This window comes from Pseudorasbora parva, chromosome 12 (assembly GCF_024679245.1).
Source record: "Pseudorasbora parva isolate DD20220531a chromosome 12, ASM2467924v1, whole genome shotgun sequence".
Classification (NCBI taxonomy): domain Eukaryota; kingdom Metazoa; phylum Chordata; class Actinopteri; order Cypriniformes; family Gobionidae; genus Pseudorasbora; species Pseudorasbora parva.
In genome coordinates, this window is record NC_090183.1 from 8,019,513 (window position 1) to 8,045,906 (window position 26,394).

At 38.2% G+C, this 26,394-nt stretch overlaps 1 protein-coding gene and 1 long non-coding RNA gene across 2 annotated transcripts; both read right to left on the minus strand.

The window, feature by feature from the left end:
• Positions 1–7,816: 7,816 nt before the first annotated feature.
• On the minus strand, positions 7,817–14,291 carry LOC137093448 (uncharacterized). The gene is made up of 6 exons (XR_010908461.1): positions 14,001–14,291; positions 12,854–12,970; positions 12,015–12,131; positions 10,936–11,052; positions 10,459–10,578; positions 7,817–8,547 (listed from the first exon to the last, which is right to left on the minus strand). It is a non-coding gene; the product is annotated as an uncharacterized lncRNA (long non-coding RNA).
• An 837-nt stretch (positions 14,292–15,128) lies between these two features.
• Positions 15,129–21,706, minus strand: LOC137093449 (N-lysine methyltransferase KMT5A-A-like). The gene is made up of 6 exons (XM_067458259.1): positions 21,595–21,706; positions 20,378–20,414; positions 19,964–20,081; positions 19,622–19,784; positions 15,369–15,553; positions 15,129–15,205 (listed from the first exon to the last, which is right to left on the minus strand). Exons 2-5 carry the CDS (start codon positions 20,390–20,392, stop codon positions 15,529–15,531), a joined length of 321 nt encoding a protein of 106 aa, XP_067314360.1. The 5' UTR covers positions 20,393–20,414; positions 21,595–21,706; the 3' UTR covers positions 15,129–15,205; positions 15,369–15,528.
• Between the last annotated feature and the right edge of the window lie 4,688 nt (positions 21,707–26,394).

Genomic DNA, 26,394 nt, shown 5'->3' on the forward strand with positions numbered 1-26,394 from the left:
TTTTATATGTCCTCAGAGTGAGCCCCTACATATGTGTGTCGAGTTTGGTGAAAATATCTCATTTTGTTTTGGAGTTATAAACAGTTGTATGAAAAAAAACACGTAAAAAATGACTGACACCTGACTTTGATTGGATTTTACTACCCCTTACTATCAATATTTTGACATTTGGGCATTAGTGTATAGCTATCGACCTATGTTTCCGAACTTCCGGCGCTGGTTTCGTCTCGATCGGAATGAAAATATAGAATGAACTACTATTAGATATTACATATTTTAAGAAGTAAAATGAGTTTTAAAAGGAAGGGACATTTAATGGGATTTGTATGTTTCATTTTATTGTTGTGGATTTAATTAGGGCCCGAGCACTGATGGTGGTCTACATGTCAATATTTAGTCAGTTATATTGTCACCTGTGGGCAAGAGTAAATTGTGATTAACTACTAATTAAGATTGAACCAAAACAACATCATATTTGGTCAGCCTAATAGTTAATAGACTTAATGATGTTAAATTTCAAAGATCTTGAGTTTTGTTGAACATGTCCGTGGTATCCTGACAAAGTCTGATGTTTCGGCAAAATTTTAGTTATTCATAGTGCCACTAGCTGGTTAAGTTGCCTTTATTTATATAGCACTTTTAACAAGTCCAGTTTCAAAGCAGCTTCACAGTTTTAACAAGAAAATAATGCAACAGATTTTGTACAACTGGTCTGTTGAAAATGGTGATGTTATCCAGCTAATTTCAATTATCATGTAGTGTCAATGCGGGCAGATCAGTAATATAGTTGAAATTTAGGTGTCCCCAACTGAGCAAGCCAAGCCAAAGGCAACGGTGGCAAGGAACCAAAATTCCTTCAGGGCCAGGATGGAGATAAAAAAATCTTGGGAGAAACCAGGCTAAGTCGGGGTGCCAGTTCTCCTCTGGCCGACGAACAAACAGTGTATGATTATTATTTTGCGTATAACAGTGTAGGATTATTTTTTACCTTTTAAACTGGCAACATTACAGTTTAGAAGTCATATTAGATAAAGAGATATTTGTAAGATCATTTGATAGATTAGAGTTGTCGTGCCGGAGACAGGTTTATAAGGATGTCTTTTCGAGTCTGCATTTACAGGGCAGAGTTTAATTGACACACTCTCTTCAGACATTTCAGGGATGCATTGGTCATGTCCTGGCACAGGTCCACCCTCTGATCAGAGTACAGCCCAGTAGCAGGAAGTGTGGCAAATACAAATGATTGATATAGTCCTCCTATTTTTATATACTTAAATGCATATTGCCCACCGTGCTCTGTGTTCCTAAAACCACAAGGTAGTGGTGGCACAGTTGCGAGGACCCTTTTATTCCTCTTGCAGCTTCAATGTAGTTTTGTATTTTTTACTTTTTGGGACCTCAGGAAGAGTAGTCACTGCCTAGGTATTGGCTAATGGGGATCCAAATAAACAAATAAACTTAGATCATAGATGGGAAAGAGCATTCATGGGTAAATTAACTAAGGAAAAATATAATATCATCGCTTTTTTAGGTGTCCTCAAAGGGGTCCATAAATATATGTCAAATTTGTTTTTTTTTTGTCAAATTTTCTTTTAAAGTTATAGCAAAATATATTTGAGAGCATGGGCTGCATTGATTGGATTTTTTTTTTCTTCCAAAATTTTGGCTTTGTTTTGGTCATTATTGTTTAGCTATTGACCTATGTAAGTATTCAGAATTTCCTATTGTGGTTTTGTTTTAATTGGACTAACTGTTTCCTACATTCGCAAAGGTTTTTTAGGTGCTAAAGTACATCTTTTTACAAACCATAAGGTGAAACCAGGAATGTTTGGTATTATTGGACTCGGCAAGGATTCAGGAGTCTAATGAGGTGAATACTGTGAAAAACACTGGCTTGAAAATTCTCAGGCTCCTTCAGGGCATTGCGCCAATGAAGTATGCTTTGTTTGTGATACGCCATTGTCCTCATAGACTATCATGGCACCAATGATAAAGACAATGAATGCCCATTTTCATCTGACTAATGTTTGGGTGCGTATATTGCCAGTTTCATGACTTTTTCCCCTGTTATAGCACCACCAAGTGATCAATCGTTACGATTTTTTTCATGTGATCTCAGACTGATCTCACTCACACGTGACCTTAATTTGGTGGAAATAACTCGTTCTGTTCACAAGTTATAGCCATTTTATTAAATAAGGTCCCGGTCACATCAAACATTTTGGCTCCCCTTAGCAACCATAAATCAAAATGTTTTTTTTTTTTGATAATTATTGATAGTCTCTCTCCAGAGAACATTTCTGCAGTGGTTTGGTTCCGATCAGTCAAATAAGCTGGGAGTAATTTGCAAAAGTAGGTTTTACAAAAAACCTAAAATATCTCGAAATTGGCGCCTGAAGGGCGAGCCAATCCGGGGCCTGCATTTTGTCCGTCTCGAGCCAAGGATTCCAGCAATATAAGACACTCGAGGCTAAGCCTTACGGTTGAGGAGTTATGAGCCGTTTCGTACTTTTGGTCGCCGTTTCGTACTTTTGATCGCTGTAGCGCCCCCGTCAGGCCGATCGGGGCGGGCTTCGGTGACGTCTGCAGTGGTTGTGAGTACTGCCAGCCCTGAAAGTTTCAAGTCTCTACAACTTACGGTTTGGTCTGCCCGAGCAGTTTTAGCTGGAAAATGATCCATCATGGGGAAATGAACAGTTCCAATAGGGTTTCAGCCTGACGCCTGACTTTGATTGGATTTTACTACCCCTTACTATCAAAATTTTGAGATTTGGCCTCACGACTGTGCCTAGCGACCTATGTTTCCGAACTTCTGACGCTGGTTTCGTCTCGATCGGACCAGTGGTTTCGAAGATATCGGCTAATTTTCTTAAAGCGCTAAATTACAACGGTGCACAAACCATACGCCGAAACCTGGCAAGTGTGGTATCGTTGGACTCGGCAACGATTCAGGAGTCTAAGGAGATGAGTCCCGTGGAAATATGTCAACCACACCCAAAGTTATAAGCACTTTTTAAAAAAAATCTCAACTAGGTGGCGCTGTTTCGAAACTTCTCAGGCTACTTCAGGGCATCGTGGTGATGACTCATGCCGAGTTTCGTAACAATCCGTTCATGCGTTCATAAAATACAGCATTTTGGCACATAATTCAAGATGGCCGACAGCCAAAATGGCCGACATGGTAAAATTGGACATCAGTCGACTCGGCATGACGTCTCGAATCTGACGAGACCACTTTTGTGATTTTTGGGCAAACGGTTCAGCAAAAAAAAAGCAAAAATAGCCATTTTTCCTATCTCCGGGCCAGTAGGTGGCGCTGCGCCGAAACGCAGCAGGTTGCCTCAAGACATGCTTGTGCCGACATGTACCAAGTTTGGTCTGAATACGATAAAGCGTTGCGGAGATACAGCCATACGTCTGTTTTCGCAAGCGCTACGTAAAATTTGTTTGCGCGTTTAACGGAAAAGATTTGACGAATCAACTTGAATTCCATAACTTTTTGTCGACACTGGCTGAAGATGATCTGGTTCAATTTTCGTGCAAATCGGACGAACAGTCTAGGACGAGTTCGCAAAAGTAGGATTTTGGGGAAATTCAAAATGGCGGGAAACATATAATGTCGGAAATGACGTCATAGGGTGCTTTCGGATTGGCAGGAGCTCAGAAATCTGAGGAAACAAGAATTTTGTTTCTAGCCCTTAAGGTTCAAAAGTTATTAGCATAAACATGAGTGCAACTTTGGACAGGTGGTGGCGCTAGAGGGATTGAGTTGGAGACACCAAAATTGGTGTATTTAATGTTGGGACTGCCCTCTATCAGAATGTCAAATCGTTACAACTTTCCCGCAAACGGTTCAATGGGCTGCCATAGACCTCCATGGCGGAAGAAGAAAGTGCGACAACGGTTTCAATAGGTGCCTCCGCACCTTCGGTGCTTGGCCCCTAATAATGGCATAGTTACTTTTTTTGCCTATTCTTCTTTTAATTTTCGGTCTACATCGTTGTCTTCTGTGTATCAGAATTATCAATTGTGTCATCACGCTCACGATCAAATTTACGGCTGTATCAATTGTCTTTGTTTGCACATATATGTCTTTTGAAGAAGCCATGATTAAATATGTGCACATACACTGTGCTGCTTTAGGTTTAGAGCACTAGAGTGTATGAAATATGTCCATAAAAACTTGAAGCATGTTTGCTCTGGTCTGTATTTGATCTTTAGGATCCACGTGCGGAGTATTATTAAACTCATCATGGCATTCCGCACAGAAACTGCTATTCATACTCATGAATAAATGCAAAGGACCGGCTGACGTAGAATTGTGACCGCAGCCAGATACACACTGCAAAGGCATGCTTCTACCTCACATTCTATGATCTTGCTTTGATTATTTATTTTCAGCCTACACAAACACACACACACATCCTTGTTTTTGTTACTTTGTGAGGCCCCATGACTGGGACATCACTTGTGGGATCCACCCTTTCTAGAGGAGGCACACTTCTTAAAAAAATCAGACAAGATCAGAACACATACATAAACACAAATCTCACTTGATAATCTCAAATTTGAGAACTTTTGAACAAGACCTGACAGGGTGGTCACATGTGGGGTCCAAACTGGTTTTTCTCCCTTGTGGGTCCCCCTACACACACACACAAGTTTTACATACTTTGTGAGGCCATACCTTTACTATTCAGTAGTTGTGGGGTCCTTTGCACATGTTTAAAGTAAGAATAGTTTTGAAATAGGACTGATACACTATTTTCCCTTATTTAGAAGGAATTTAACATATAATCATGCAAACTATTTGATTAGGAATTTACTGAGAAAATGAACCTTTTTATTGCAGTTTTGTTTTCTGCTTTTACGCTCGGACAGTCGCACCACCTGACATTTTTGGTCTTTCAAACACCACAACTCAAAGTCAATTGAATTTTTAAAAAATTAAAAGGGTTTCTAATAAAGTAAAAAATATTGCAGATCAATTTGATTAATGAAATGTATTTATTAAAATTCATGAATTCCAAAAAAAAAAAAAAAAAAAAAAAACATGTAATGTCATTGACCTATCTGCATTTGGATGTCCTTGTGACCACTCCCAAGAGCTCACTGACCTCTCATAGACTAAACAATAGGGATGGGTACTGTTGTATCGATAAGCTCGGACGTTATCGGTTCTGCTGTCGGTACTTTTGGAGAGAGAGAGAGAGAGAGAGAGAGAGAGAGAGAGAGAGAGAGAGAGAGAGAGAGAGAGAGAGAGAGAGAGAGAGAGAGAGAGAGAGAGAGAGAGAGAGAGAGAGAGAGAGAGAGAGAGAGAGAGAGAGAGAGAGAGAGAGAGAGAGAGAGAGAGAGAGAGAGAGAGAGAGAGAGAGAGAGAGAGAGAGAGAGAGAGAGAGAGAGAGAGAGAGGAGAGAGAGAGAGAGAGAGAGAGAGAGAGAGAGAGAGAGAGAGAGAGAGAGAGAGAGAGAGAGAGAGAGAGAGAGAGAGAGAGAGAGAGAGAGATAAACATTCAAACATATCCTGGTTACACTTTAGATTTGTGATAGTCTGATTTTATTTTAGATTTGGCTTACAAAGATTATAATAATAATATTTATGTCTAGAACAAACTTTGCAGCAACGATCAGTGATTGTTGTAAAATACAGTCTAGCTACTGTTGGTAAATTGTGGGACGCGTTTAATAATAAAAAGAGCGATTAAAAAGAGTGATGAATGATGCTTCAAGAGATTGTTCCCAAGTCGGCGCGCGCTCTGAAACAGCCCGCAACGAGACGAGCAAATCCGGTTTCACACTCGCGTCTAAACGATCAAATGTACACAAACGTTTATGTCAAAATGACCGGCTTGGAGAGTCTCTTAAACACAGTTTGTGTCTAAAATGGACGTTGTTATTATGGATATAGTCGGGAGAAAGTGTAGTGCATCTGCCTATTATCAGTCGCCTATAGAGCTGCACATCTGTCTTAAAGAGGCAGCGGTGTAAATAAACATGATGAGGAATTACTGCGAATTAAACAACCAAATGCAAAGAGAAAAGAGAAAGAGAGAGAGAGAAAAAAAAGCTTTAATAAGCATTAATTTAGGCTATTTATGATAAACTATGCAGTGTTATTTTACATTTGATTACTAGAATATATACAGTATTGTTCAAAATAATAGCAGTACAATGTGACTAACCAGAATAATCAAGGTTTTTAGTATATTTTTTATTGCTACGTGGCAAACAAGTTACCAGTAGGTTCAGTAGATTCTCAGAAAACAAATGAGACCCAGCATTCATGATATGCACGCTCTTAAGGCTGTGCAATTGGGCAATTAGTTGAATTAGTTGAAAGGGGTGTGTTCAAAAAAATAGCAGTGTGGCATTCAATCACTGAGGTCATCAATTTTGTGAAGAAACAGGTGTGAATCAGGTGGCCCCTATTTAAGGATGAAGCCAACACTTGTTGAACATGCATTTGAAAGCTGAGGAAAATGGGTCGTTCAAGACATTGTTCAGAAGAACAGCGTACTTTGATTAAAAAGTTGATTAGAGAGGGGAAAACCTATAAAGAGGTGCAAAAAATGATAGGCTGCTCAGCTAAAATGATCTCCAATGCCTTAAAATGGAGAGCAAAACCAGAGAGACGTGGAAGAAAACGGAAGACAACCATCAAAATGGATAGAAGAATAACCAGAATGGCAAAGGCTCAGCCAATGATCACCTCCAGGATGATCAAAGACAGTCTGGAGTTACCTGTAAGTACTGTGACAGTTAGAAGACGTCTGTGTGAAGCTAATCTATTTTCAAGAATCCCCCGCAAAGTCCCTCTGTTAAAAAAAAGGCATGTGCAGAAGAGGTTACAATTTGCCAAAGAACACATCAACTGGCCTAAAGAGAAATGGAGGAACATTTTGTGGACTGATGAGAGTAAAATTGTTCTTTTTGGGTCCAAGGGCCACAGGCAGTTTGTGAGACGACCCCCAAACTCTGAATTCAAGCCACAGTACACAGTGAAGACAGTGAAGCATGGAGGTGCAAGCATCATGATATGGGCATGTTTCTCCTACTATGGTGTTGGGCCTATTTATCGCATACCAGGGATCATGGATCAGTTTGCATATGTTAAAATACTTGAAGAGGTCATGTTGCCCTATGCTGAAGAGGACATGCCCTTGAAACGGTTGTTTCAACAAGACAATGACCCAAAACACACTAGTAAACGGGCAAAGTCTTGGTTCCAAACCAACAAAATTAATGTTATGGAGTGGCCAGCCCAATCTCCAGACCTTAATCCAATTGAGAACTTGTGGGGTGATATCAAAAATGCTGTTTCTGAAGCAAAACCAAGAAATGTGAATGAATTGTGGAATGTTGTTAAAGAATCATGGAGTGGAATAACAGCTGAGAGGTGCCACAAGTTGGTTGACTCCATGCCACACAGATGTCAAGCAGTTTTAAAAAACTGTGGTCATACAACTAAATATTAGTTTAGTGATTCACAGGATTGCTAAATCCCAGAAAAAAAAATGTTTGTACAAAATAGTTTTGAGTTTGTACAGTCAAAGGTAGACACTGCTATTTTTTTGAACACACCCCTTTCAACTAATTGCCCAATTGCACAGCCTTAAGAGCGTGCATATCATGAATGCTGGGTCTTGTTTGTTTTCTGACAATCTACTGAACCTACTGGTAACTTGTTTGCCACGTAGCAATAAAAAATATACTAAAAACCTTGATTATTCTGGTTAGTCACATTGTACTGCTATTATTTTGAACAAGACCGTATATATATATATATATATATATATATATATATATATATATATATATATATATATATAAAAATCTCAAAAAGTACCGATAAGAATACAGTTAAAGTACCGGACCGATAAGCAGTATCGATAAGAGTAGTAATACCGTTAAAATCTTAACGATACCCATCCCTACTAAACAACCAATCAGGAACTCATTACGATGTAACACTATCACTCATAAGCTAATGACAACATACAATAAATGGACAGAAAACACTCAAATTTTTCTTTGCAGGGCATGCATATATCCGTACATATTTTTATGTAAAATTTTATAGCCAGCCAGTCCCTCTCTTTTAAGGCTTCCGGCTCAGATTTGAGGCACAAACCACAGGCAGCCTTTCGAGATGAGATTTAACGAACGACATCATGCGTTTCTCGACTGCGTCTACCTCCAATTTCCAATTGCCAATTTCTTTTCTTGGCTGGTTTGCGACCTTAATGAGAATGAAATTAATGAAACTTGAAAGCAGGACAAATGTATTAAGTTTTGCTAGCATTCTCCAAACCCATGAGCAAATCACCTACCAAAACAGTTCCTTTAAATTAAACTGAGTTCTTCACCACAAATAATGTTAGAGAACAGTATCACTTTCAGTTAATCAGATTGAAAAAAAGTCACTCACCATTTTTTGGAGATAATTTTTGCTTTGTGTCATTTTATATCTTACTGCCTGAAGCACATGACTCAGCTGTGTCCTCAACGCAGTCCTGTGTTGGCAAGGGTGGCCTCACCACACAATCTACTTAATTAAAAAAGAACAAATACTGCATGTGAGCCTTTTTTGATTAGTGTAGTCTTCATAAGTTTACAGTGCCTATAGAAAATCATACCATACTTTGCTGAAATCCTTATCTTTTGTCACATCACAGTGTCAGTGGCTGATATATAAAATCAAGTATGGTGAAATCATGAATAATAAAAAAATAGAGCTAGAGAATGTACATGTTTAAAATGTACATGACAGGCTAGTGCTGGGGGTTATGACCAAAAATTTATAGCACAGTATTTTTTCTAAAATATCGGTTTCGCAGTATATGACAGTATTTTTTCCCCTATGCATGACCAGGTGTTAACCACATTTTCTACTGATTGAGAGAGGAAATACTGCAGTAGATTGACTAGAATGCCCTAGTTTACTGTGAATATTGTAGAAAAAATTCCACACTAGTTAATACAATGTTTGCAAAACCCCACAAAATGATAATGTAGGGAAATAGCCAATAAAACACAGACATGCAACACACTCTTTTCAGACACATGAATATTAAAATACAGAGAGAAAAAAATAAAAGTTGAGGGCACCTCAAAAAATATAACCCTATATAAAACCATCCTGCCAAAACGAAGGAGAAATGTGAAGAACATTAGACGGTCTAAGGATATTTTCAATACATTTAAGAACACCACAGTCGTGTATAGAGTCGGCGGGCGGGGCCATAATGACAACGGCCGAGTTGCGCTTGCGTGCTTCTAGTAAACACAGAAGCTGGCGAACGGCGGTCTTTCGAATCAGCTTTGACCGCGACTCTGGAAGTTAAGCTTTTCTCTGAGAAAAGAACAAAGAACGGCACTGAAGTCATTCTTAAGAAGGGAAGATGTGTTCGGAGTTTAGCCGACCGGATACAGCGAATGTTTAATCTATCAACATCCTCTGCTTCACCTTCATTGCTCCAGTTGGTGTAGCGCTATCCTATCACGTGCAGAGGGAGTTTGAAAGACAACCGTTTATCCCGCCCCTCAGATTGAGCCATCAATGGAGAGTTTCCAGACCAAACATCTTGATGTGGCTCTGGGTTGTCAGGCTACTAACTTAGAGTATTTGAAATAAGTCCATGAAAATTAACGCACTCGCTCCGCTCTGAATCTGTTCTATATGGTGAGCGTTGTTTATCTCATCACGGCTCTCTACCCAGAAACTGCTCTCATATGTGCGCCCCATGAAGTTCGAATTCTCCAAGATCGCCCCCTACAGCCTTTATTTGTGGGGACAGCCATTTGCAGTGGTCTCCAAAACAATAACGAGTGTACAGATGATGTACACACAATGGCCGTCCGACTTCACGCTCTTGTTTTCATTCACTCCTTCAAGTGAATAATATAAGCGGATAACGAAGGGAAAATTGATTGATGCTTCAGTTGGCGATTTCGGATTCAGCCTTGCCATCTGGGCTGTGCTCTCAACACAGTGAAAAGGGACCCGTGTTGTGCCGCGCCCAGAACTTTGTTTTAGTGACATATACTGGTATTACGGTATCATCAAAATTCATATCTTAACAAAAATAAATACTGGTATTCGGTATGAACCGGTATACCGCCCAGCACTATAACAGAGCAAAGCCGTCAAAGAGGCAGGTGTTTTGTAAAAATGGCATGTTCAGTTTCACTGCATAAAAACTTGACTAATGGAGAATAATTTTAAATAGGGAGCAAACATGTAATAGTTGCCTATAAATAGAACAACTATCTTTAAAAATGCTGCTTGCTTTACCAGAATACTTTTATTCCTTCTAAGCTTTTGCACATGTTCTCCTTCCACAACACTTTTACTATTGAGATGCTATAAAGGAGAAACAAATAATAAACAGTATGACATCTACTGAAAGTGCAGTTTTGTAATAAATGAAACAGTTAATGCAAATCAGAAAGAACCAACCTGTATGCTGCTAGATGGTGAATCTGAAACAGTATCAGGTTGTGGAGAAGAAAGATCTGGTCCAGAGCTGACTTCAGAATCTGTGTACTCAACTAAGGAATTCACTGGGAATTTTTTTACCTGTATGAATATAGAATTGCAATAACAAATGTTTTACGAAAGGGAGAACTTCTAAAATGGTTGTAAATCTATACATTGATGATTACTCTAAAGCTCAAAAATAAAGATGTGATTATGATTGAAAACTGACTTGTAGATAAAAAAAAAAGAATTAACAAAAATACTATAAAATCACCATGACTGTCTTAATAGAAAATCCCCTATGCTGTCAGTAACAACCAGCAATGACATTCAAAAAGTCATTAGTGCAAAGCGAAAACATGTGACACCAAAAAATGTTCTAGAGCCAGTAATTAAAAGAGTTAGTAACTCAAGTAAGACCAGTAGAAAAAGTTAGTGTAGAGCCCTGAGACTCACCTTCAGAATTAAAGGGGAAACCACAGCAGTGTCTTGTCCCTCCGTTCTGTCAGAACTTTCCACCCGTTACTTGTTGCGTTTTATAAAGGCGTCATTAGTAGAATGTCCACCATCAACCTGTAACATAAATACATTTAATAATTGTGAATACAAACCCTACATCAATAAACTCATGAACAACACTGTTTGTACTCATTAAAACACACATGACCAAATTCATGTGCAAAATCCCATGTTTAATCATCAAAAGAATTCAATTCAATGCATTGATTTTGAACAGTCTAAATTCAAGACTTCTCAGCCAAATTGATATCTGGACCCCACAAGGGTAGACCAGTTTACGTGTGTATGAACATGTGCTTATACACCAACATATGACCAAGTGGTGGAAGAAATCTGTCGCTACCAAGAGACTCCAATTAAAAGGAATGTTTTTTGTTACATTGACAAAATGAAAAGAGATTGAGGATTTCTAGAATTGATACCTGGACCCCACAAGGGTAGACCAGTTTACGTGTGTATGAACATGTGCTTATACACCAACATATGACCAAGAGGTGGAAGAAATCTGTCATTACCAAAAGAGACTCCAATTAAAAGGAATGTTTTTTGTTACATTGACAAAATTAATAGAGATTGAGGATTTCTAGAATTGATACCTGGACCCCACAAGGGTAGACCAGTTTACGTGTGTATGAACATGTGCTTATACACCAACATATGATACCTGGACCCCACAAGGGTAGACCAGTTTACGTGTGTATGAACATGTGCTTATACACCAACATATGACCAAGAGGTGGAAGAAATCTGTCATTACCAAAAGAGACTCCAATTAAAAGGAATGTTTTTTGTTACATTGACAAAATGAAAAGAGATTGAGGATTTCTAGAATTGATACCTGGACCCCACAAGGGTAGACCAGTTTACGTGTGTATGAACATGTGCTTATACACCAACATATGACCAAGTGGTGGAAGAAATCTGTTTTGGGCAATACTAAAAGAGACAATTCAAATACTTTTTCTCAAATTATGAGAACAAAATGAATAGGAACGTAACATTTTTAAGAGGCTCACCTTCAGAATTAAAGGGGAAACCTCAGCAGTGTCTTGTCCCTCCGTTCTGTCAGAACTTTCCACCCGTTACTTGTTGCGTTTTATAAAGGCGTCATTAGTAGAATGTCCACCATCAACCTGTAACATAAATACATTTAATAATTGTGAATACAAACCCTACATCAATAAACTCATGAACAACACTGTTTGTACTCATTAAAACACACATGACCAAATTCATGTGCAAAATCCCATGTTTAATCATCAAAAGAATTCAATTCAATGCATTGATTTTGAACAGTCTAAATTCAAGACTTCTCAGCCAAATTGATATCTGGACCCCACAAGGGTAGACCAGTTTACGTGTGTATGAACATGTGCTTATACACCAACATATGACCAAGTGGTGGAAGAAATCTGTCGCTACCAAAAGAGACTCCAATTAAAAGGAATGTTTTTTGTTACATTGACAAAATGAAAAGAGATTGAGGATTTCTAGAATTGATACCTGGACCCCACAAGGGTACACCAGTTTACGTGTGTATGAACATGTGCTTATACACCAACATATGACCAAGTGGTGGAAGAAATCTGTCGCTACCAAAAGAGACTCCAATTAAAAGGAATGTTTTTTGTTACATTGACAAAATGAAAAGAGATTGAGGATTTCTAGAATTGATACCTGGACCCCACAAGGGTAGACCAGTTTACGTGTGTATGAACATGTGCTTATACACCAACATATGACCAAGTGGTGGAAGAAATCTGTTTTGGGCAATACTAAAAGAGACAATTCAAATACTTTTTCTCAAATTATGAGAACAAAATGAATAGGAACGTAACATTTTTAAGAGGCTCACCTTCAGAATTAAAGGGGAAACCACAGCAGTGTCTTGTCCCTCCGTTCTGTCAGAACTTTCCACCCGTTACTTGTTGCGTTTTATAAAGGCGTCATTAGTAGAATGTCCACCATCAACCTGTAACATAAATACATTTAATAATTGTGAATACAAACCCTACAGCAATAAACTCATGAACAACACTGTTTGTACTCATTAAAACACACGACCGAATTCATGTGCAAAATCCCATGTTTAATCATCAAAAGAATTCAATTCAATGCATTGATTTTGAACAGTCTAAATTCAAGACTTCTCAGCCAAATTGATACCTGGACCCCACAAGGGTAGACCAGTTTACGTGTGTATGAACATGTGCTTATACACCAACATATGACCAAGTGGTGGAAGAAATCTGTCGCTACCAAAAGAGACTCCAATTAAAAGGAATGTTTTTTGTTACATTGACAAAATGAAAAGAGATTGAGGATTTCTAGAATTGATACCTGGACCCCACAAGGGTAGACCAGTTTACGTGTGTATGAACATGTGCTTATACACCAACATATGACCAAGAGGTGGAAGAAATCTGTCATTACCAAAAGAGACTCCAATTAAAAGGAATGTTTTTTGTTACATTGACAAAATGAATAGAGATTGAGGATTTCTAGAATTGATACCTGGACCCCACAAGGGTAGACCAGTTTACGTGTGTATGAACATGTGCTTATACACCAACATATGATACCTGGACCCCACAAGGGTAGACCAGTTTACGTGTGTATGAACATGTGCTTATACACCAACATATGACCAAGTGGTGGAAGAAATCTGTCGCTACCAAAAGAGACTCCAATTAAAAGGAATGTTTTTTGTTACATTGACAAAATGAAAAGAGATTGAGGATTTCTAGAATTGATACCTGGACCCCACAAGGGTAGACCAGTTTACGTGTGTATGAACATGTGCTTATACACCAACATATGATACCTGGACCCCACAAGGGTAGACCAGTTTACGTGTGTATGAACATGTGCTTATACACCAACATATGACCAAGTGGTGGAAGAAATCTGTTTTGGGCAATACTAAAAGAGACAATTCAAATACTTTTTCTCAAATTATGAGAACAAAATGAATAGGAACGTAACATTTTTAAGAGGCTCACCTTCAGAATTAAAGGGGAAACCACAGCAGTGTCTTGTCCCTCCGTTCTGTCAGAACTTTCCACCCGTTACTTGTTGCGTTTTATAAAGGCGTCATTAGTAGAATGTCCACCATCAACCTGTAACATAAATACATTTAATAATTGTGAATACAAACCCTACAGCAATAAACTCATGAACAACAACGTTTGTACTCATTAAAACACACATGACCAAATTCATGTGCAAAATCCCATGTTTAATCATCAAAAGAATTCAATTCAATGCATTGATTTTGAACAGTCTAAATTCAAGACTTCTCAGCCAAATTGATACCTGGACCCCACAAGGGTAGACCAGTTTACGTGTGTATGAACATGTGCTTATACACCAACATATGATACCTGGACCCCACAAGGGTACACCAGTTTACGTGTGTATGAACATGTGCTTATACACCAACATATGACCAAGAGGTGGAAGAAATCTGTCATTACCAAAAGAGACTCCAATTAAAAGGAATGTTTTTTGTTACATTGACAAAATGAAAAGAGATTGAGGATTTCTAGAATTGATACCTGGACCCCACAAGGGTAGACCAGTTTACGTGTGTATGAACATGTGCTTATACACCAACATATGATATCTGGACCCCACAAGGGTAGACCAGTTTACGTGTGTATGAACATGTGCTTATACACCAACATATGACCAAGTGGTGGAAGAAATCTGTCGCTACCAAAAGAGACTCCAATTAAAAGGAATGTTTTTTGTTACATTGACAAAATGAATAGAGATTGAGGATTTCTAGAATTGATATCTGGACCCCACAAGGGTAGACCAGTTTACGTGTGTATGAACATGTGCTTATACACCAACATATGATACCTGGACCCCACAAGGGTAGACCAGTTTACGTGTGTATGAACATGTGCTTATACACCAACATATGACCAAGTGGTGGAAGAAATCTGTCGCTACCAAAAGAGACTCCAATTAAAAGGAATGTTTTTTGTTACATTGACAAAATGAATAGAGATTGAGGATTTCTAGAATTGATACCTGGACCCCACAAGTGTACACCAGGGTAGACCAGAAAACAAAATGAATAGGAACGTAACATTTTAAAGAGGCTCACCTTCAGAATTAAAGGGGAAACCACATTGGTGTCTTGTACCTCCGTTTTGTCAGAACTTCCCACCTGTTTCTTTTTGCGTTTTTTATCAACCTAAAACATAGATTACAGTCAATTCTTTAATCATTGCTCAAGCAACCAATTGTTATCCAACTCTGCTAGGAAAGTTAGTGCCTGTTTTTATATTACAATGGAAAAAATGACAAAATTGTAAGGAACATTTTTTTTAACCCACACGTAATATAGTATACCTTACCCTCCAAGGCCAATCACTTCCTCCATAATCATGTGAGTTCATCTCCCCTCTCTATGTTTTTTAAAGCAAACAGGACTAGATGTGGCTTTCCATCTGCAACAATTTTTTTCATCCGGCAGTTAGGCTTAACATGGTCATCATTGACCAGCCTCCCCAATGATCAATTTTCCACAGAAGCATCCATGCTAAAAGAAGCCAAAAACAAATGATAAATAAAAATAATTTTCAGGACCTAAAATAATATAAAGGCCTTTCTATAGCTCAACATAAGCTTGAGATCAAGGTCACATGACTTTGTGTGGTTGAATCAAATCCTGGATTTCTTGTGGGATTGATATCAGTGCTTATTTTGTAAATTCAAAGGCCCCGGAACACACAGACCAGTGAAAGGGAGAAGGATCTGTTAAGTTCAAAGGCAACCGACTGAAGGGAAATGGGTTTGTGTAATTTGTCAAGTTTTTTTGCCAGGTGGCTTTTTTAATTGTATGTCATTACGTTGCCTTGCCACCAGCCAATTGCGGAATTGTGATCGTAGTTTCTAGTATCAATGCATGTGCTAAGTGCATTCTTATTGCGTTGTTGTTATTATATATATATATATATATATATATATATATATATATATATATATATATATATAAGGGATGTCAACGATTAATCGATGATTGATTAATTGGCAAAAGACATTTAATCGATAAGACTTATCGATCATCAATTAAAGGGTTAGTTTACCCAAAAATGAAAATGATCTCATTATTTACTCACCCTAATGTCGTTAGACACCCGTAAGACCTTCGTTCATCTTCGGAACACAAAAGAAGATTTTATTTGAAAGCTGATGGCTGAGAAAGGCTTCAGATAGGCTTTCATTGACATTCAGTACATTTTTTACTCACTCGACCCATAGAGGCACTAAAAACATTGTTACAAAGTTCATCTCACTGCAGTGGCTGTACAGTTATGTTACAGCGACAAAAATAGTTTTTGTGTGCAATTTTTTTTGAAATATCTACTTTATCCAATAAGTTATTGTCTTCCGCGTATGCCTCGGACGTGAACTCACGAAGGACCACGATGCATGCGCGAGAATATGACGCAGTCCGCCATTCGGACACGTGACCCAGAAGCGAGGACGTTTGTTTACAAGCAGAGAAAGGGAAGACGCGCCGTATCTAAGCTGTTGAATTATACACTGATTGTGCTTTACATCATTCGTAAATATGTCAGATGATTTCTACAAAGAGGAGGATTTGCATTTTTTTGTTCATCCGTAATTATTTGAACCGGAGTATACAAATAATGAACTAGAAGAGATGGAAGCGGCTGCAACACAAACACAGCCACAAGCTAACATTACTGTAAAACAGAGAGGTCTTCACGGGTCCAAAAATTCATACCCGAACCCGAAGAGACCAGCAACGTTCTACACAGAACCAACCCAGACCCGTCTATTATTTCAAAAACTGGCCCCGGACCCGTGCAGATCCGAGAAATGCCAAAAAATATAGTACCCAGAACCGACATGGACCCTTCTATTATTTGATCGCTGGAATCGAACCCGGCGGAAAGACACAGACCCAACTGTCTCATATTACACAATAAACTGATGTTTACAAGTTAATAAACAAGCTGCGAAAAATAACTTCTCAGCCGACCTAACGATATAGCTGTAATTGTCTCCCTTCCTTGTGCCTGATTGTGATGCATTACAATATTCTTCTGTAATTGTTCCAAGCATGCTTAATTCACTCATCATTTCAGCTGTAAAAGTCCACTTTATTTCACAGTGACGGATTTATGAGTTAACTTGCATATAACTAATCATTCATAGTCTAATGTTTATATAGTAACTCAGTAATATAGTAAGTACTTTACATATTCATCCAAAGCATTATAACATTTAAAAAAAATGAAATCATATACTACACTGCTATATCGTTGCTTTATCCCTTGACGATCTCCCCATTACGATTCCACTCATACCTCTTTGTTTTGTAAAAACAGGCTGGGCACAGCTGTTGTCTGGTGAAAAATGTGCACCGCACAATTTCAACTGCTTGACGTATCAAAGCGGTAACTCAACCGCTGGACAGCCAGCAGCTTCATGCGTTCAGTATCATTCCATGGGAAATAGTGAAATGTGAGCCTTTCATTTCGTGGATTTGATAAAGCACTTTTACGTTTACTGGTCGAGTCTCACGGTTTGGGCATCCAGAAAATGCACACTTTAGCCGCCCCATTTTGACCGCTAAGCCAAGAACTAAAGCTTGTAAACAAATGTCCGCTTCTGGGTCAGGTGTCCGTACGGCGGACTGCGTCATATTCTCGCGCATGCGTCGTGGTCCTTCGTGAGTTCACGTCCGAGACATACGCGGAAGACAATAACTTAGTGGATAAAGTAGTTATTTCGATTTTTTTTTTCCGCACAAAAACTATTTTTGTCGCTGTAACATAACTGTACAGCCACTGCAGTGAGATGAACTTTGTAACAATGTTTTTAGTGCCTCTATGGGTCGAGTGAGTAAAAAATGTACTGAATGTCAATGAAAGCCTATCTGAAGCCTTTCTCAGCCATCAGCTTTCAACTAAAACCTTCTTTTGTGTTCCGAAGATGAACGAAGGTCTTACGGGTGTCTAACGACATGAGGGTGAGTAAATTATGAGATTATTTTCATTTTTGGGTAAACTAACCCTTTAAGCAGGGTTCAACCGCGAAACGGGAGGAAAAATGATGCGAGCGTGCCCGAGTTCTGTTTGGGACCATTTTACAGCTGGAGTTACACCTCCATCATGACTGCAAGTTTGCATGTGCATTCGCAGCCTTTTGTTTTGTGCAAATGTAAGTAGTAATATTGTTTCTTTTGTGCAGGCCTATCTTTAGCTGATTTATCTCATAAGGATGCATTTGGTTATTAATTAACATTAGAGGTGAGCGGCAGTAAAAGCGTTGCGTGATCAGCTTCAGCTCCAACAGCAATGCACAGCTAATAATGACTATGATTGGGACTGTCATATTACACAACATTAATGAGAACACTATTGTAATAAAACATTGTGATTGTTAAGTATTTGGGTTTATTTGCCGTGTGTTTCATTGCGTTGATCCAGGAAGAGCACATGCACAACATGAGTCACGCATTCTGACTCATGTAACTTAGTTCAAGTGCACTTGTGCATTCGCATCAGATTGTGCTGAACTAATTTGTAATATTACATTTATTTTGTAACGTTATATGTGATCAATCATAAAGGATGCGTTTCTTTTCGCGAAATAAAATGCACTAGCAAATGGCCTCAGTGTAACGTATGGCTACCGCTTTTCATTCAGTGCTTCTGCTTTAGCGCATACAGAGCAATGCATAATAACGATGATTGGGACTGTTCTATTATTTAACAGAAATGAGAACACTGTTTTAATAAAGGGTTGTAAAGTCATTGGGTTTAGGTGCCGTGTTCAGAGCGCGTGAACACAACGCGTCTCCCATTCAGAATATGAATATCAGCAACTCAATTCAAGTTCACTTGTGCATTCGCATCATTTTGTGCAGATATAATTTGTAATATTTTGTTAACTTTATATAAATCTGATTAATCTCATATAGGAAGCTTTTTGTTGAGTTAAATAACGTGCTAGCAAAGTTTCAGTGTAACTTACCGGTGTTGATTCAGCACATCGGCTTCAGCTCACGTTCAAACAGCAACGCGCGACTAATAATAACTATGATTGGGACTGTCACATTACATAACATTAATGAAAACAATATTTTAATAAATCGTTTGAATTAATTGGGTTGAGGTGACGCTTCAGCACATTGCTCTTGCAAGTGCGTCCACAAATTCTGAATAACAGATCTGAGGCGGCGTTCGTGTTGTATTACAGGTTATATTTGGTTATTAAATAAGTCATTTCATTAAATTATAAAATCACATCGACTAATTTTACAATCCCATAGCACTTTGTTTAGATAAAAAAAAATCCTTCTCATTCATTTGGTGAAGAACATGGCGTTTTGAGCAGCATTTGCACATCCTGTCATGCTGTCAGTTATAAGCCACTGCTGTAGACGCATATTTCAGTATTAATGTTAACGATTAATCGAGTAATTGATCGTAAATTTAAATGACGATCGATCATGGGAATTTGTGTAAATTGACATCCCTTATATATTCATAGTTATATAGTGGATTGTTATTGAAGGTTGCATGTATGCTATTAAAAAAGTAACCTGTTTGAATGCTGACTAAATTCTTACCACCATTGTTTGCCCTGCCAGTAGAAGTCAAACATAAAAACTGCCTGTGATGGATGATACTTCTTCCTCCTAGCTTGAGATTCAGTAGAGTCAATGATTTCTCCTCTGTATTCGACAACAAAATCCCCTCTTTGAAATGGGGACACGGCAAACACACCACGACCTAGCAACATAAAATACATAAAGATATCACATTTGATGTGGCAAGAATGCAAGAGCACTGTGTAATCACTGTTATTGACAGTAAAGACAATCTAAATTCATTGAACAAAAATATACATAAATAATCCAGAATTGTGGTAAATTGAACATATTTTGTAAAACATTCCATGTTAAACTTGCCTTTTATTGGATTTATGTGTTGTGCCTCCAAAAAACATGCATTGTCTGTGGCACTGCGCACATGTTGCAGTGCTACACCTTCCGGCTTTAGTCGCAACCTCCTCATCGTGACATCCCCCTGTGCCGAATATAATTTAATTGCACTAATTAGGCTATAATGAATTGTTAACACAATTACATGTGATACACCAAAAAACTTTTATTATATCAGGAACACATGTCCAACATAACTCTGTCAGACCAAATTAGATATTCCAGGAACTTTACGCAACTCCACTGTGTAAGTTTAAGATTGATTCTCACTACGAGTTATCATTTTACAAGAATAAAATTTTTTTTTTTTAGCAAAGTTAAGTTACTCAAAAGAATGCAAAAAGATAGTATACTCAATATGGCTACTTGAACTTTACTTACCTTGTGCATATGCATTGTCAGGGCAATTACTTCAAACCTGTTGACAAAGAACTCGTTAAATATGAGTTTTGCGCAAATAAAGCATTTAATCTGATAGGACTCATAGAATGATCATCCTCAAATCACCCAAATGTTTTTCTAAAAACATCTTTTTTTCTCTGTACCACTGTTTAAAAGACCTCTGCAATAATCAGAATAATAAGGGATTGACATTAATGCTTGTCCACTTGTCTGGAACAAGCTTTAAAAAAATAAATAAACAATTAGAATGGCGTTTGATCTAGAAAGTGACTCATTGCACCAATTTTAAAATACTCTAAGGGGCTAATCACTTATACAAATCAGGTATTTTTACTAATTAAATTGAAATAATTGTTCTGAATTTTTGTAAATGCTATTTAATTTTGATGGGTAGATTTGAATGTGTAAATACATCTGATTTTCTGAGGTTTGAATTTTAGAACATTAAATTTGATGATCTGAATTTCTTCATCTGAAATCTTGAATCTGTATTTTCAAAAACTGAATATTTGCAGTCTATTAATTCAGAACAAAATATCTGCTGTTTGAAAATACATGTCTATACAATTTCGACATAAAAACATTTCAGATGTGTTCAATTTCAAATGTTCTATATTCAACATTTAAAAAAAATTCAAATTCAGGATTATGTAAAATGCAATATAATACCGGTATTCAATTTTGTTAGATTACACTTGCCAATAATTCAGATTTATACAATTCAAATTCAGATCATTTTGTCATATTTCTAGCTTTTTTTTAATTTTTACTTATGCAAAAAGGGTATAAATCACATGTGATTAGCCATACATAACATACAAAAGCATTGAGGTAAACAGAAAAATAAAATAAATCATATTTCTAGCTCCATACACACTAGTCACCGAATCTGACGTAAACAAAAAAGCGGGATGCGCCGAAATGCTGTTTGCATCCCTGTATTTTAGCTAACAGTTAGTGGCTAACGTTACCATATCTATGGTGGCTAACTTACTAAGATAATAACAGTTGCTGAACTAGCAAGGCCATTATGTCAGGCTGACTGCTAGATAATGTGTCGTTGACTAGCAGCTAGTTCTATATACTTTCTATAACAAAATACGGAAGTTACTACAAATGTTTTTTAAGTAATCTAGGTTATTGCTCTCTAATTAATTTATAGCATAGGTGTAAAGACATGTCATTCGGTAAATTACCTTATATTCAAAAATCCCGCGAAGACATTTTTCCCTCGTGGAACGTTCCAAACTCTCCTATCCTGTGAGCGTCATCCATCGTTGTCATCACGACACTTCACGTCACTTCAAACGATGTACCGTAAGCCGTTGTCTTGGTACTGACCCACGTGACAAACAAGCACGCCTTTCATTTGCTCATAGTGTGTGTAAGTGTGTGAGGGTGCAATACCATTAAGCTAGTTTAGGGGGCAGTACTGAGCAAAATCTTAGCACACTTAAACACACATAAAAAAATTTCATCACTTGTGGGCCAAACTCAGTTTCTGCACTAGACACATCAGCAAAGCATTTTTTATTCATTTCAATGATAATACTTGTGGGGTCCAGCAAGATGGCCCCACATGTTTTTTGGGACCCCACAAAGTGAGTGTGCTGTCAGGTCGCGGTCCCCACAAGGTGATAAAAACAAACACATTCACACACACACACACACACACACACACACACACACACACACACACACACACACACACACACACACACACACACACACACACACACACACACACACACACACACACACACACACACACACCAATCAGGCATGTTTCATTATGGCATGTATCATTAAGAATCATAATGGCATGAATATCCTAATATTGTGTTGGTCCACCTTTGGCTGCAAAAACAAAAACAAAACGCTTTGACCGATCAAGATATGGATTCACTTGACCCCTGAGGTGTGCTGTGGTATCTGGCACCAAAATGTTAGCAGCAGATCCTTTAAGTCCTGTAAGTTGCGGGGTGGGGCCTCAATGGATCAGATTTGTTTGTTCAGCACATCCCACAGATACTCGATTGGATTGAGATCTGGGGAATTCAACACCTCATTTTGAGGTTGAAGTGAGAGTTCGATGTGAGGCAAAGTCAACACCTCAAACTCATTGTTGTGCTCCTCAAATAATTCCTGAACCATTTTTGCTTTGTGGTAGGGCACATTATCCTGCTGAAAGAGCCACAGCCACCAGGGAATGCTGTTTCCATGAAAGAGTTTACATGGTCTGCAACAATGCTTAGGTAGGTGGTACGTGTCAAAGTAACATCCACATGGATGGCAGGACCCAAGGTTTCCAAGCAGAACATTGCCCAAAGCATCACACTGCCTTCATCAGCTTGGCTTCTTCCCATAGTGCAACCTGCTGCCATGTGTCCCCCAGGTAAGTGAAGTACACACACCCGGCAATCCACGTGATGTAAAAGAAAACATGATTCATCAGACCAGGCCACCTTCTTCCATTGCTCAGTGGTTTAGTTTTGATGCTCACTGTTGGCACTTTCGGAGTCAGCATGGGCACCCTGAATGCAGCCCCATACGCAACAAACTGCAATGCACTGTGTATTCTGACACCTTTCTATCAGAACCAGCATTAACTTCTTGACTTCATTAACATCTGTTTGATCAGATCACATGGGCCAGCCTTCAATACCCACATTACCCTGTCGCTGGTTTACCACTGTTCCTTCCTTGGGCCACGTTTGATAGCTAATGACCACTGCAGACCAGAAAGACCCCATAAGAGTTGCAGTTTTGGAGATGCTTTGACCCAGTCATCAAAAAAAAAAAAAAAAAAAAATCACAATTTGGCCCTTGTCAAACTCGCTCAAATCCTTATGTTTGCCTATGTTTCCTGCTTCTAGCACACAAACTTTGAGGACAAAATGTTCACTTGCTGCCTAATAAATCTCATCCAATAACAGGTTCCCTGATGAAGAGATAATCAGTGTTATTCACTTCACCTGTCAGTGGACATATTGTTATGCCTAATTGGTGTATGTATATATTATTTGAGCTTGGTCTGAGATAATATAGACAATAACATTTATATATAAAAAGCACTGAAACCAAGGCAAGTTTCTAATGTGAAAAAGTGAAATGTTCCCATATAATTCTTATACTTCAAACATACGTTTGTGTGTGTGTGTGTGTGTGTGTGGGGGGGGGGGGGTAAGTTTTAATCAAAATTGACACATGGAACATGAAAATGCCTGTAGCTGAAGAAAGTGCCATGCATTTCATTCATCACAGCTGTTATTAGACAGCAACCCTCAAATCATTTAATAAAACATTAAAAAATTAAAAACTGTTTTGCTCTAACTTGGCTTTTTACAAAAGCCTCATATAGGAATATTTGCTCTGCCATTATGATAGTATTGCTTTATTGCCATGCTCACAATGTGAGCTGTATCATATCTGTACAACACACAGACAACTATCAAATAGCCATGCTGGCAGAAGTGTCTTTTCATGTCATTGCATCAATGGTAGAAAATAAATGTACAGACATGTAGGAAGAGATAGTGGCACAGACACCAGGCAATAATGAGTGAATTAGGCATTATGTTTAATACAATTGATTTTCTATTGTAAGTGATTATGTGGATTGGGATTATCGATAACAAAATCTTTGGTGAACAAAAACTTATCAGATACTGTCTGTCACCTCTGATCGAACCATAACAGTGACATCACCTATGACATCTCCATCCCTTTCTTCTGTTCATCATACATTTGTACAGTGCATTTGTACACATTTGTTGACAGTTGTGCACAATGTCTGATCAGTTGTTCAGTTCAATGTTCTGTGACCAGTGTGTGAAAGTTTGATGACTGCTGAAAATAAGTTGAAAAGAAAAGCTGAAAATTAGATATAATATAAATATAACATTATCTAGTGTATATACAAAAACTGTGAGGACTTTGCCTATGACCTACTGTACCTACCTACCTGCCTACCAACCAACCAAAGTATATAAATAGGTTTTAGTTTTAGAAAGAAAAAAAAATGAATTCTGTATACTACTTTTTGTCAGGACCGTAATAACGGTGTTCGGGGTCCCGGTGTAGATTGTTGTTGTGGGTCCCCCTCGGTTGAAATCATCTTCACAAATGTAATCGCTTGAAATATTGTTAGGAATATTTTACTAGTCTCTTAACTAGACAAATCCCTAACACCAATACGCAAATCTACGGCTATGTTGGAAACCTTCAGATGTTGATTTTTTAGTTTCTAATCTATTCATGGACAAATTTCCTGGGCAGAACAAAACACAGAGACAGCTGGATCGCTCTCTCTGGCCAACCCCAGATGTTCCTTCTCTCACGGAAATATCAGAGGATAATAATTATTGTGTGAGCCACATTCACATATGTGCACACATACGCACACGCACAGGCTGTAAACATTTAAAACAACATCGCTCCCCTGATACCCCCTCATAAATCGAATTTGCATGACAGAAGCGACGTGATTGATGCCCGGCTTTCCCCAAAGTGTTTGATTAGGAGACAGAAGGTAGAGAGCTGCCGAGAAAGAGATAAATGTTACAGCTGTGGATTAACATCCCAAGGTCACAGAGACTGGGCATTTCAATTAAGGACTTTTAAGGGACGAATTGAGGACGAAATTCCGGCCTACAGGAGCCAAATGACTGTTTAATGAGACTGTCATTCTTGACTGAGCTTTGGAAAAGGAGGAGGGGGGACAGAAGCCATCTTTAGAACATGATGGAAGAGGAGTTGTATTTACATATATATGCTCTGACCCCATTAACTACGCTGGGATTTTGGGGAATGGGGGAATATGTGAGAAAGGACAGAAGCGAGTGCTCTGTGGAAACACGGCCTTCTTTTCAGTCTCAATTTGTTCATGCTGATGAAGCAAAAAAATGTGATAGAAAATGTTAAGATGAAGGATAGATGGGAAATGGAATTCAGTCTCTTTAAACGTATTCGGCTTCAACGCGGCTTATTTTTTTCACCAGCACACGGCCTGGCTGTCATGGCTTGGCATGTGTCAAACATACAGACTGACAGATTACACTGTGCTTTACTTAACCTGCTTACGGGAGAAACTCTCACACGCACGCACGCACACACGCACACACATACAAATGCCAAACTGCAGAAAGTATTGAAGGGTGGGAATTTAATTGCAGACAGAATGCTATCTCCAGAGAACACTTGTTGATTTTAATCACAACAGTGGTCAGATTTGATTACCGTCTGGACTGCGTAAAGTTTTTGAGAATCTTGCGTCCTCGCTGTGCCCTTGTGCCATATGCTGATTGATTACACCAATCTGTCAAGCTCGGTGCCAATGCCAAATGTGTAAAAGTACCAACAGATATATTTCAATAAGAGAAGTAATTAAAATAAAATTATTTATTTAAAAATGAAGTTAAAAGTTCATAAAATAAAAAAAAAGTATGTCCCAATCATTGGTGTTATTATTAATGTACTTTATTGTAGTCTTGTCTAAAATATTGATATTTTGAAATGTACCGATACTGAAACCTCTGAAACGGTTCCAATACTCATTTTCTGCAGTATACATACACAGATCCAGCTGTGCATTCTTGCACTTTTTTTTTTCTCTCCGGAAAATTGACACACACCTGCCTCTTCTCTCTCGCTCGTCTCTGTAACAACAACGAGCTTATGAGTTTAATGTCTCGGGGAATAATTAACTCAAAAGGGATTTAATATTCAATATTCATGAATTTATGAATATGATTTGCCAGTTGTTCATTACGTATTAAAATTTTCCGATAGGGAAAATTGTTTAATTAAATACAAGTAACCCTTTACGGCATTGCTTGAAATTATCCTACTAAGTTTGTCCTGCAAATTAGTTATAGACTTTTCAAATCAATTCTCAATAAAGGGATTACTGCTTTACGAACGCATAAGAAACATTAACTTTACTGATCAGGATAAGTTCAATATTTCAAATGGTCATACAGTTTACTTTACTAACA